Source organism: Mustelus asterias, chromosome 16, assembly GCF_964213995.1.
Source record: "Mustelus asterias chromosome 16, sMusAst1.hap1.1, whole genome shotgun sequence".
NCBI classification, from domain to species: domain Eukaryota; kingdom Metazoa; phylum Chordata; class Chondrichthyes; order Carcharhiniformes; family Triakidae; genus Mustelus; species Mustelus asterias.
In genome coordinates this window covers 65520701-65533742 of record NC_135816.1, presented here as the reverse complement: position 1 = coordinate 65533742, position 13042 = coordinate 65520701, and the positions used below count along the sequence as shown (strand labels likewise).

At 44.4% G+C, this 13042-nt stretch overlaps 1 protein-coding gene across 4 annotated transcripts in view; it reads right to left on the bottom strand.

Moving 5' to 3' along the window:
- Positions 1–12059, bottom strand: part of LOC144505226 (C-terminal-binding protein 1-like) — a 98525-nt gene extending 86466 nt beyond the window's left edge. Inside the window, exons 1-3 of one of the 4 annotated variants that reach the window (XM_078231233.1) lie at positions 11991–12059; positions 11702–11782; positions 6616–6794 (exon numbers count right to left, since the gene is read on the bottom strand). In XM_078231233.1, the coding sequence (XP_078087359.1) occupies positions 6616–6679 (64 nt within the window). In that variant the 5' untranslated portion in view covers positions 6680–6794; positions 11702–11782; positions 11991–12059. Of the gene's footprint in view, positions 1–6615; positions 6795–11701; positions 11783–11944 lie in introns of all 4 variants that reach the window. The other 3 variants (XM_078231234.1, XM_078231237.1, XM_078231236.1) reach the window with 3 other exon arrangements.
- Positions 12060–13042: the final 983 nt, after the last annotated feature.

Here is a 13042-nt window from a genome sequence, read left to right as displayed (position 1 = left end):
AGAATGCTGTCGCGATAGTTTCCTCGAACAGTATGTTACAGAACCTACGAGGGAGCAAGCTATCTTGGATCTGGTCCTGTGTAATGAGACAGGTAAAATTAACGATCTCCTTGTGAGGGATTCTCTTGGAATGAGTGATCACAATATGGTTGAATTTCTAATACAGATGGAGGGTGAGAAAGTAGGGTCCCAAACCAGTGTCCTCTGCTTGAACAAGGGGGATTACAATAGGATGAGGGCGGAGTTGGCTAATATAGACTGGGAACACAGACTAATTGTTGGGACAGTTGAGGAACAGTGGAGGATTTTTAAGGAGATTTTTCTCAGTATTCAGCAAAAATATATTCCAGTGAAAAAGAAGGAATGTAAAAAAAGGGATAACCAGCCATGGATAACTAAGGAAATAAAGGAGAGTATCAAATTAAAAACCAATGCATACAGAGTGGCCAAAATTAGTGGGCAACTAGAAGATTGGGAAGGCTTTAAAAAACAACAAAGAACTACTAAGAAAGCAATAAAGAAAGAAAAGATAGATTATGAAAGTAAACTAGCACAAAATATAAAAACTGATGGTAAAAGTTTTTACAAATATATAAACGGAAAAGAGTGGCTAAAGTAAATGTTGGTCCCTTAGAAGATGAGAAGGGGGATTTAATAATAGGAAACGAGGAAATGGCTGAGGCCTTAAACAAGTTTTTTTGTGTCGGTCTTCACAATGGAGGACACGAATAGCATCCCAATAATTGACGGTCATGGGACTGTAGGGGGTGAGGACCTTAAAACGATCACGATTACTAAAGAGGTAGTGCTGGGTAGGCTAATAGGACTAAAGGTAGACAAGTCCCCTGGTCCGGATGGAATGCATCCCAGGGTACTAAAAGAAACAGCAGAAGTAATAGCAAATGCATTAGTTGTAATTTATCAAAATTCACTGGACTCTGGGGAGGTGCCAGCTGATTGGAAAACAGCTAATGTAACGCCTCTGTTTAAAAAAGGAGGTCGACAAAAAGCAGGTAACTACAGGCCAGTTAGCTTATCAGTAGTTGGGAAAATGCTGGAATCTATCATTAAGGAAGAAATAGCAGGACACCTGGAAAAGAATGGTTCAATCGAGGAGACGCAGCATGGATTCATGAAGGGAAAGTCATGTTTGACTAATTTACTGGAATTTTTTGAGGATATAATGAGTGCGGTTGACAGAGGGGAACCGGTGGATGTGGTGTATTTAGATTTCCAGAAGGCATTCGATAAGGTGCCTCACAAAAGGTTGCTGCATAAGATAAAGATACACGGAGTTGGGGGTAAAGTGTTAGCGTGGATTGAAGATTGGTTATCTAACAGAAAGCAGAGAGTCGGAATAAATGGGTGCTTTTCCGGTTGGCAATCAGTGACTAGTGACGTGCCGCAGGGATCGGTGCTGGGGCCTCAACTATTTACCATATACATAGATGATCTGGAGGAGGGGACCGAGTGTAGGGTAACAAAGTTTGCAGATGACACAAAGATGAGCGGGAAAGCAAATTGCGTGGAGGACAGAGTCTGCAGAGAGATTTGGATAGACTAAGTGAGTGGGCGAGGATCTGGCAGATGGAGTATAGCGTTGGTAAGTGTGAGGTTATCCAATTTGGAAGGAATAATAGTAAAATGGACTATTATTTAAACGGTGAAAAATTACAACATGCTACTGTGCAGAGGGACCTGGGGGTCCTTGTGCATGAATCACAAAAACTCAAGTTTGCAGGAGCAGCAGGTAATCAAGAAGGCAAATGGAATGCTGGCCTTTATCGCGAGAGGGATGGAGTAGAAAAGCAGGGAGGTCATGCTGCAACTGTACAGGGTACTGGTGAGGCCGCACCTAGAGTACTGTGTACAATTTTGGTCCCCTTATTTAAGAAAGGAGATATTAGCTTTGGAGGGGGTACAGAGAAGGATCACCAGGTTGATACTGGAGATGAGGGGGTTAGCTTATGAGGAGAGATTGAGTAGACCGGGCCTGTACTCATTGGAGTTTAGAAGGTTGAGGGGAGATCTTATAGAGACATATAAAATAATGAAGGGGCTAGACAGGGTAGAAGCAGCGAGGTTATTTCCACTTACAATGGAAACAAGAACTAGGGGGCATAGCCTCAAAATACGGGGGAGTCAATTTAGAACAGAGTTGAGGAGGAACTTCTTCTCTCAGAGGGTAGTGAATCTTTGGAATTCTCTGCCCAATGAAGCAGTAGAGGCTACCCCGCTAAATGTTTTTAAGTCACAGATAGATAGATTTTTAACCATTAAAGGAATTAAGGGTTATGGGGAGCGGGCGGGTAAGTGGAACTGAACCCACTATCAAATCAGCCATGATCTTATTGAATGGCGGCGCAGGGTTGAGGGGCTAGATGGCCTACTCCTGCTCCTATTTCTTATGTTCTTATGATACCCAATGTATTAGTGGTGTACAAGCGAGTTCAACGAAGGTGCTTTTTGGCAATTTAACAGAAGGCTAAAATATTATTTTACATCCAAGAGATGAGGTTCCAGATGAAATGGATATAATGAGATGAGACTGAGATCAAAAAGGGCAGGACTTGTTTAATCAGAAGATCCAAAAACCGACAATAAAAATCATGGCAGGTTGGTTAAGAAGGTTAAAGCTCATGGGATACAAGGAGAGGTGGCTAGATGGGTAGAGAACTGGCTTGGCCACAGGAGACAGAGGGTAGCAGTCGAAGGGTCTTTTTCCGGCTGGAGGTCTGTGACCAGTGGTGTTCCGCAGGGCTCTGTACTGGGACATCTGCTATTTGTGATATATATATAAATGATTTGGAAGAAGGTGTAACTGGTGTTATCAGCAAGTTTGCGGATGACACAAAGATGGCTGGACTTGCGGATAGCGATGAACATTGTCGGACAATACAGCAGGATATAGATAGGCTGGAAAATTGGGGGGAGAAATGGCAGATGGAATTTAATTCAGATAAATGCGAAGTGATGCATTTTGGAAGAACGAATGTAGGGGGGAGTTATACAATAAATGGCAGAGCCATCAAGAGTATAGAAACACAGAGGGACCTAGGTGTGCAAGTCCACAAATCCTTGAAGGTGACAGCAAAGGTGGAGAAGGTGGTAGCAAAGGTGGAGAAGGTGGTGAAGAAGGCATATGGTATGCTTGCCTTTATAGGACAGGGTATAGAGTATAAAAGCTGGAGTCTGATGTTGCGGCTGTATAGAACGCTGGTTAGGCCACATTTGGAGTACTGCGTCCAGTTCTGATCGCCGCACTACCAGAAGGACGTGGAGGCTTTAGAGAGAGTGCAGAGAAGATTTACCAGGATGTTGCCTGGTATGGAGGGTCTTAGCTATGAGAGATTGGGTAAACTGGGCTTGTTCTCCCTGGAAAGACAGAGAATGAGGGGAGACCTAATAGAGGTGTACAAAATTATGAAGGGTATAGATAGGGTGAACAGTGGGAAGCTTTTTCCCAGGTCGGAGATGACGATCACGAGCTCAAGGTGAGAGGGGCAAGGAGATATCAGAGGGACGTTTTTTTTACACAGAGAGTGGTGGGGGCCTGGAATGCGCTGCCAAGTAGGGTGGTGGAGGCAGACACACTGGCATCGTTTAAGACTTACCTGGATAGTCACATGAGCAGTCTGGGAATGGAGGGATACAAACGAATGGTCTAGTTGGACCAATGAGCGGCACAGGCTTGGAGGGCCGAAGGGCCTGTTTCCTGTGCTGTACTGTTCTTTGTACCGGCAGAGTGCCAATTATATAACACAGAATTCTGACCATTGCTCTGGATAACCTACATCTCCAACCAAGACACGGCTTAACCCTGGGCACCAGACACCAGGTACGTACAACCCTTTGACAGTCCCTGTAACCACCAGCTACCACCATTAAAGGTTAAGGTTATTTTATCTTGAACAGTGGCCATGGCATGATTGCAATTTGTCAATGTTGATCAAACTCAGTGAAAAATACATCTAGCTCATTGAAATCCATTGTGAGATCTCAGATTTGATTGTCCTGTTGATTTTAAACCCAGCTTTAGAATCCCTACAGTGCAGAAGGAGGCCATTCAGCCCATCGAGCCCACACCAACAACAATCCCACACTTGGGTGAGCTAAGAAGCTGGATCTGGGTTCAGGGAATGCACAAACTACTACAGATCCTGCTGCAATAACTGGGTTAACTAATACAATCAGATTGCATAATAGTGTAACTGGGAGGTGACATTTGATTATTACACCACAACGTCACTTTGGAAAGGAAAAGTGGGATATTAGATATGGAACAGTCATATTTCACCCATTCTATCACACTATGTTTGTGCTCCAGTTCATCTCACCGGCTTATAATGCAATGAAACCATCATGAATTCAAACGTTACACCTTTTCCAAGGGCACTTGTATCATTCAAAAAGCTTTGGGGACTATTTCTAAGTGACATAACAAGGGAAGGAAATTTGTCTGAAAATAACTCTGACCCCCAAACATCAGCTCCTGAAGAATCCAGTAAAGTGGCACCAAAAATTAATCTGTGACTGTTGCTGATGGTATTACTTTCTAGTTTTCCCACTGGGCAACGATTCCACCCAGATGTTGCCAGCGTACTCCCAGAGTGCAAACTTTAAACAGTCCATCCACCCCATAATAGACTTTTACTGCTGCAACCAACATTTCCATGTGCTGCCGAAGTGTTATCAACAAGCAACCAAAGTCATGGCCTGGGTATCCACCAGCTGCAGGGTTGGATTCCCCTGCATCACCCAGAACACTTCCAACTTCAAGAGAATCGTTCTCTCCACTGCACCAGTGTGACATTTCTCACAGTGCCAAACAATGCAATCCCACCGATAAAGGCCAAGACCAAAGCATTTGGATTTTCAGTCAGAAATGACAAGTGAGTGATGCATCTTGGCTTCCTCCTGACACCCCAAGCATCACAGAGCCCAGTCTGCTGCCAAATCAATTCATTCCACATGATATCAAGAAACAGCTGAAGGCACTGGATACAACAAAGGCTAGGGGCCCTGACAACATCTCAGCAGGATTACTGAACACTTGTGCTCCAGAACTAGTGATGCCCCCAACAAAAGCTTTCCAGTACAGCTACAAAATGGGGGAAAATGTCCAGGTGTGCACTGTCCCCAAGCATGCAGACTCAATCCAGCCCATCAGCATACTATCAATCATGAAAGCAATGGAAGGTGTTATCAACAGTGCTATCAAGAACTTAATCTGCAATAATCTGCTTATCGATGCTCAGTTTGGCTCCACTCGGCTCCAGACCTTACTACAACCTTGGAATAATCATGGACGAAAGAGCTGAATTCAAGAGGCAAGGTGAGAGCGATTGCCCTCGACGACAAAGCACATTTGATTGAGTTTAGCATCAAGCAGCCCTAACAAAATTGAAGTCAATGGCAATCAGTGAGAAACAACGGTTGGAGTCATAACTAACACAAAGGAAGGTGGTAGTGGTTGTTGGAGGCCAATCACCTCAGCCCCAGGGCATTGTTGTGGAAAATTCTTCAGGATAGGATCATAGGTCCAACATCTTCAGTTGTTTTACCGATCTTCCTGTCAACTCAAGGTCAGAAGTACCATATTTGATGGCTGCATATTGTTCAGTACCATTTGCAAATTCTCAAATACTGAAACAGTCTGTACCAACATGCAAGATCCACCCAACACCAGTCTTAGGATGACAAGTGGCAAGCAACATTTGTGCCACAAAATTGGCAATGGCCACGTCCAAAAGAGAGAAGCGAACCATTTCTCCTTGACATTCAGTGGAATCACCATTGCTGAATTCCCTACCATCAATATCTTGGCATCACCATCACCTGATGAGAAACAGAACTGGACTAATCGCAGAATTGCTATGGCTGCAAGAGTAGGTTAGAGGCCAGGAATTCTGTGGTAAATCACCTTCTGACCACCCAAAGCCTGTCCACCACCTACAAAGCACAAGTCAAGAGCATGATGGGATATGCTCCACGTGCCTGGATGAGTGCAGCTCCAACAACACTCAAGAAGCTAGACTCCATCCAGGACAAAGCAGCCTGCTTGATTGGCATCTCATCCACCAGCACCAATATTCCCTTAGTTGGTGTTCCACATTTATACACAAAGAAAAAACTATACTCCAAAGATTAATATTTAAATCCAAACATTTCAACAAGCACTGGGCATTTGGAACAACTGAGTTGTCCATTTGATTTCAGAATCGGGTGGCCTATCAAAACAACTCATGTTTTGAAGCCTTCAACTGGAGCTTAGCCATCAACAAAATCTCAATGAGATTTTGTAATAGCACTGGTCACAGCTATCCCAATAGGTAGTATTTTGAATGCCTTTTACTTCAGGCTTAAATGTATGTTATTGACTTCCCACACAGCAAGTTTCAGAACTTAACGCACATTAGCTGGGCATAAGGAAAGCACCAACGACACAGTAGGCTGCCAGTCCTCACAGGGAAACCAATATCAAAATTCAGTGGAGATGAGAAATAGACTCATAAATAATCAGAAGCAACACGGACAAGTAAATTCCACTTCAAATGCAGAACACTAAGGCATAACCTCACAATATATCCTTTTCAACTGTCTTTAACCTCTTACCTTCGCAAATGCGATCAAGACGTGCCCTCTTTACTTTGTGTTTGTCCATGACGGGCACAGACATGAGGACTACAGCTCGTTGGTGACTGAAGGTGGGTTAGCTTTTAACCACAGCAAAAACCGGAGGTATCAGACATCAAAATTCACAGGTTTCAATATTTCCAAAAGTTCCTGTTAGCCTGTTTTGTAAAAAAGAAAGTTGAATAATCTCCAGTTAGGTACAAATAGGATTTTCCTTTTCCCCTAATTAATTCCCACATGTGGTTTAGCCAAAAAGTGTTTTAAAACTTGCAGCTGAGGCGTTAGCATATAAAGATGACAATCCCCCATCTTCATGCTGCACCATTTGCTTTTCACCCTGTTTATTTGACTCCCACACAATATGCAATAGCAAGCGACATTTTGAATGTTAATTTCATGTCCTATTTACAGTGTAATTTTGTACATACAACTCACAGCTCTGTGGTTACCTACTTACACACAGAGTGCAATCCGAGGCAGCCCCACATTGTATGGCCAAGCTGTAATGTTGTAATTTTGAAATAATTCAAATGACATTCTCTTCTAGTCACCTTCCCATCTTCCATAACATTGAGCTCATCCAAAACTCTGCTGCCCGCCTCCTAACAGTCCAAGACCCCATCATCCATTAACCCCGTAATTGCTCACCTACGTTGCCTCCCTGGTCCAGAAAAGCTCCAATTTTAAAATTCCCACCCTCATGTTCAAATCAATCCATGACCTTGCTGCTCCCATCGCAGTCTTCTCTTCCAGCTCTAGTCCCTAAAAACTCTGGAATTTCCTCCCGAAACCTGGTCATCTTCTTTAAGATGCTCCTTAAAACCTAACACTGACCAAGCTTTTGATCAGCTGTCCTAATTGTCCCTTGCTTAATATGTGCCTAATAATACTCCCATGAAGCAGCTTCAAATTATCCAAATCCTTGAAGCCCACATCTTCATACGCTAGTCCCAATCACCCTTGACCTTCCTGACCTATACTGGCTTCCCACTGAATGCCAAGAAGTTAGAATTCTTATCATGTTTAAATCTCTTTAGAGATTTGACCCTCCCTATATCCAGTGTCCTCTAACTCTGAGCTTATCTTCACTGATCCAAGTTCTGGAATTCCCTGTCCAACTGCTTCCATTTCTTCACCTTGGTCTTTAAGAAGCCTCGTCAAACCCATCTCTTTTTCACTTCAATGTCAATTTCTATTTGCAGTGAAAAGACTTGGGAAGTTTACAAACTTAAACGGGACAGTTGTTTTAAAACTTCTTTATGAGATGGATCTGCTCATCACTGGCAAGGCCAGCATTTATTGCCCACCTTAAATTGTCTGTGAAATGAGTGGCTTGCTAGTTACTTAAGGGGCAATTAAGAGTGAGCAATACTGCTGTGGGTCTGGAGTCACATGTAGTCAGACCAGGTAAGGATGGCAGATTTGAGTTATTATTGTCACATGTATTGGGATACAGTGAAAAGTATTGTTTCTTGTGAGCTATACAGACAAAACACATCGTTCATAGAGTGCATAGAGGTGAAAGAAAGGAGTGTGCCGAATATAGTGTTACAGTCACAGCTAGGGTGTGGAGAAAGATCAGCTTAATATTTCCTTCTCTAAAAGACATTAGTGAACCAGATATTTTTTTCTCAAAACAGCAATATATGATAGTTTCATGGTCAGAAGTCTCACAACACCAGGTTAAAGTCCAACAGGTTTATTTGGTAGCACAAGCCACTAGCTTTCGGAGCGCTGCCCCTTCATCGGGTGAGTGGGATTTCATTCACCTGAAGAAGGGGCAGCGCTCTGAAAGCTAGTGGCTTGTGCTACCAAATAAACTTGTTGGACTTTAACCTGGTGTTGTTAAAACTCTTACTGTATTTACCCCAGTCCAACGTCGGCACCTCCACATCACAGTTTCATGGTCATCGTTACTGAGACTAGTTTTATGCTCCAGATTTAAATTCCACCAGCTGCTGTAGAGGGATCTGACCCCATGGCCACAAAACAGTAGTCTAGGCCTCCAGATTAATAGTCCTGTGACATTACCGCTAGATCACTGCTTCTCTCCAATGCAAGTTGATGTTGCAAAACTACACGCAATGGTAAAGAACAGAGATTTTAAACCAAATTCGACTCTCCTTCCTTTGACCCAACATAAAGTGATTGTATCCATCTGAAATCAGCTAACTCGGCACACGCTGGGGAAAGAACACTGCCTGCTCTGTGACCGTGAGACGGTGTATACACTTGAGAATTCAGGGAAACAAAGCACAACCCATCACCAGAAAGAAACATTGATCTTGCCCTCGCCAGAGGTTCATGCACACACATAGCTTCCAGGCCAATTATGGGATTTTTCCTTCTTCAATTTCCAATTCAGCCGAGACCAGCTAATTTAGCTGAAAACAGGGATATGTCTAAACAGCTCATCAGCACACTTCACAATGCCTTTACACACAAAATCAAAATCTCGCAGCAGCAACATCGGGTATTTGCACTTCAGAAGTAAAAATTAACCTTTAGTAGTTCCATGAAATAAAATCAGCCATGAAAGAACTACAAATGGCCACAGTGCATCAAATTAAGAGGGAGGCAAGGCCCCTGTTGAAAAGAGCACGTGCAGAGAGGTACGCCCAGAATTGCTCAGTTGAACGCTGTCCCAATATACAACATCGAGAATCTCTGTGCTTATGGGACTGTAACCTAATAATCGCCAATGTCAGGAATTTGGGCTATAGGGAATATTTATTTAAACTCATGGGTGAATAAGCACAATGATGCTTATTAAGCAGAAATATTTTAACAATTGAGCCAAATCAATATTGCAGTGTGTATAGGGCCTGCATGCTTATATACCGAGGAAGTGAATAAGAAAGGAAAGTTGCACACCCGAATAACATCAATGTCAATCTGTAATACTTTCACATTACAACGGACCAGTTACTGGCTCCTGACAAAATATTTTTAATGAGTATGAAACATTCGAGCAGGAATATCAATCCAAAGCAGCAAAACACCCTGAAATTTTCTCACTTACACTGATGCAATATGCTGGCAAAGAATCATGATTCTGCTTAGGTGCCTGTTTCTAAACCGAGCTCAGCAATAATAGCCCCACTCAGCTTACAAGAACAGTGGGTAGATTTTGGTCCTGACTTTCCTAGCTCTATAGCTGGGACATTCAACTTTTCAAGCAGTGTTCAGAATTGAGAGAATGATCAGCTTGCTTGTGTTAAGCAGAATCATACTCAAGACTACTGGTCAATGATAATAGAATTTGTGCTTCCAAGGGATCTCTTTAGTGTTATTTATTAGTATCACGAGTAAACTTACATTAACACAGCAATGAAGTTACTGTGAAAATCCCCCAGACTCCACTCTGGCGCCTGTTTGGGTATATCGAGGGAGAATTTCGCATGTACCTAACCAGCGCGTCTTTCGGTTGTGGGAGGAAACTGGGGCACCTGGAGAAAACCCACTCAGACACGGGGAGAATGTGCAGGCTCCGCACAAACAGTGACCCAAGCCAGGAATTGAACACTGGCACTGTGAGGCAGCAGTGCTAACCATTGTGTTACCATTCCACCCACAGGCATTGCGGCAAGGCTGGCATGTTACCCAATTCCTAGATACCCCTTGTGAAGGTGGCATTGAGCCATCTTCTTCAACAACTGCAGTCCATGAGATTAAGGTTGTGATTTGTGTTTCAGGAACTTGATCCAGCGATGTAGAATCATAGAATCCCTGCAGTGCAGAAGGAAACCATTTGGCCCATTGAGCCTGCACCGACACGGCCCCATCTAGATCCTATCCCCATAACCCCACATATTTACCCTGCTAATGCCCCTGACATTAAAGGGGCAATTTAGCATGGCTAATCCACCTAACCCACACATCTTTGGAGCGTGGGAGGAACTGGAGCACCCAGAGGAAACCCACTCAGACACAGGGAGAACATGCAAACGCCATACAGTCACCTGAGGCCGGAATTGAACCCAGGTTCCTGGCACTGAGAGGCAGCACTGCCTTTGTCACCATGCTGCCCGCTTACAAAGTCAAAGTCAGGATGGTGCACACCTTGGAGGAAATATCTGGAGGTGACGTTATTTCCTCGCACCTTGTCCTTCCAGACACAGGTAACTTAAAAAAGTTCCTCTAGTTAATTTGAATGTTCTGGGCGAGTCCAGAAATCCAAATCCAGATTGATACTGCACTGGAATTACAGTTCAAGCACAGACATATGCACATGATTCAAGTCCACCAACCCAGGACATTTCAAAGCACTTCATAAGATGAGTACCAACCCAACATTTATATTGCAACTTATATATTGGGGTAAATTACTAAAATCACAGATCAGCAACATAACAGTAAAGAACATCAACAGATGAAATTATGCAAGGACCGATTGGTCAATTTACAAGTGAAACCCGAGTCAGTCTTTAACTCTGCAATTTAATGAGTGAAAAACTATAAAAAAGGGGGCTTTTCAATTCACATCCCTAGAGTGTTGGAATCGGCAAAGTATGAAATCTGGGCAGCACAGTGGCACTGCTGCATTACAGCACCAGGGACCAAGGTTCAATTCCCGTGTCTGTGCGGAGTCTGCACGTTCTCCCCGTGTGTTTCCTCCAGTTCCCTCCCACAGTCCAAAAGACATGCTAATTAGATGCATTGGCCATGCTAAATTCTTCCTCCGTGTACCCAAACAGGCACCAAAATGTGGTGACTGGGGGATTTTCACAGGAACTAACACAGTAAGCCTACTTGTGACACTAATAAATAAACTTTAAACGTTAAAAAAAAAACTTTAAAATGCTGGCTGGTTTTATTGATGTGAAGTAACATGTGATGAATTTAAGACCCCCCCTCTCCCACTCCCACTCCCAAAACTGGCTTGCAAACATCCAAGATCCTAACTTTTCTCTGATCCTACTTCAGGTGGGCCTTGGAAAGTTTGCAAATCTTTGTAGCTGCGATGCTGTAAAAAAAAAACACCGACTGTGGGGGGGGCTTTGCAGCTCACCCCTCTTCCCCTAAATAAATAAGGACAATCCCCCTTCACTCATGCTGCATTTACCTTAATCCTGTCTTTTTCAGCAAAGTGGGCTAGCTCCTTAAACCATGCTGCTTCCTGTTGGTTCCCACAGCGAGGCTGATCCTACCGGAAATACAAAGAGAGGAGGGGGAAGAAAAAAAGCAGATGAGAAATAACTAATAAAAGCGGGTGTTTGTGCTGCCATTGGGTGCAGCCGGGCAGACACAAAGTGGCCACGCTGCCTGGCAGCAGCAACAACACTTTCCCGGCGCCTTTGCCACTCACATTAGACACACAGCGTTCCACACGCTCACGCTCACTACAATCTTACCGCTCCGCACGTCCCAGCTTAGCGCGTGACCACCGCAGCGCAATGGTGTCACTGCGGTCCGTCACGTCAGGCCCCGCCTTCCCCATCTCGCGGGGGGGGGGGGGGGCTCACGCGGCCATGTTCAGGCCCCGCCCTCTCTCCCGGACGCCATTCCGCTACCGTGCCAGGCCCCGCCTTCCCCGCACGCTGGTGTCACTCAACCACGTCAGGTTAGGCCCCGTCCATTCCCCCAGGGCGTCATTCTGTCACGTCAAGTCCCGCCCCTTCTCCCGGGCGTCATTCCGTCACGTCTGCACCCCCCCCCCCCCCGCCTCCCTTCCGTCTTGACGTAGAGCCCGTTTCCCATTGCCCATCGGGATCGCTTTTCCCCGCGCGGTCGGGCGAAAAAAAATTAAAGTGTCGATTTGAATGTTCCCGCCGCCATGTTTACTTCCCCCTAGCGGTTTAAACTGGGAGGAGGGGTCAGGGTGACAATGATATTGTAAGTTTGGATTTTTTTTGTCTCTCTTCTGGGGACCTTGAATTAGGTTCAATTTGAATTTGGTTTTTGGAGCAAGTCCACTCTGAACATTGGCTTTTTAACTTGAAGGATGAAGTAAAACATTATTTTCAATAAATGAGCAATAGACTGCTTCATGACCCGCTGGAAAATGTTCCTGAGTGTTCTCAGCTCACCACCCGCCTTCCCCAACACAGCCCAAACTAAAAGTTTATTAGTGTCATAAGTAGGCTTACATTAACGCTGCAATGAAGTTAGTGAAAATCCCCTCATTGGCACACTCCGGTGAAACACTGGCTTGTTCCAGGGTGGCACAGTGCTTAGCACTGCTGCCTCACAATGCCAGGGACCTGGATTCAATTCCCGGCCTTAGATGACTGTGTGGAGTTTGCATGTTCTCCCTGTGTCTGCGTGGGTTTCCTCCGGGGGCTCTGGTTTCCTCCCGCACTCCAAAGATGTGCGGGTTAGGTTGATTGGCCATGCTAAATTGTCTCTTAGTGTCAGGGGGATTAGTAAGGTAAATGTGTGGGGTTATGGGAATAGAGCCTGGGTG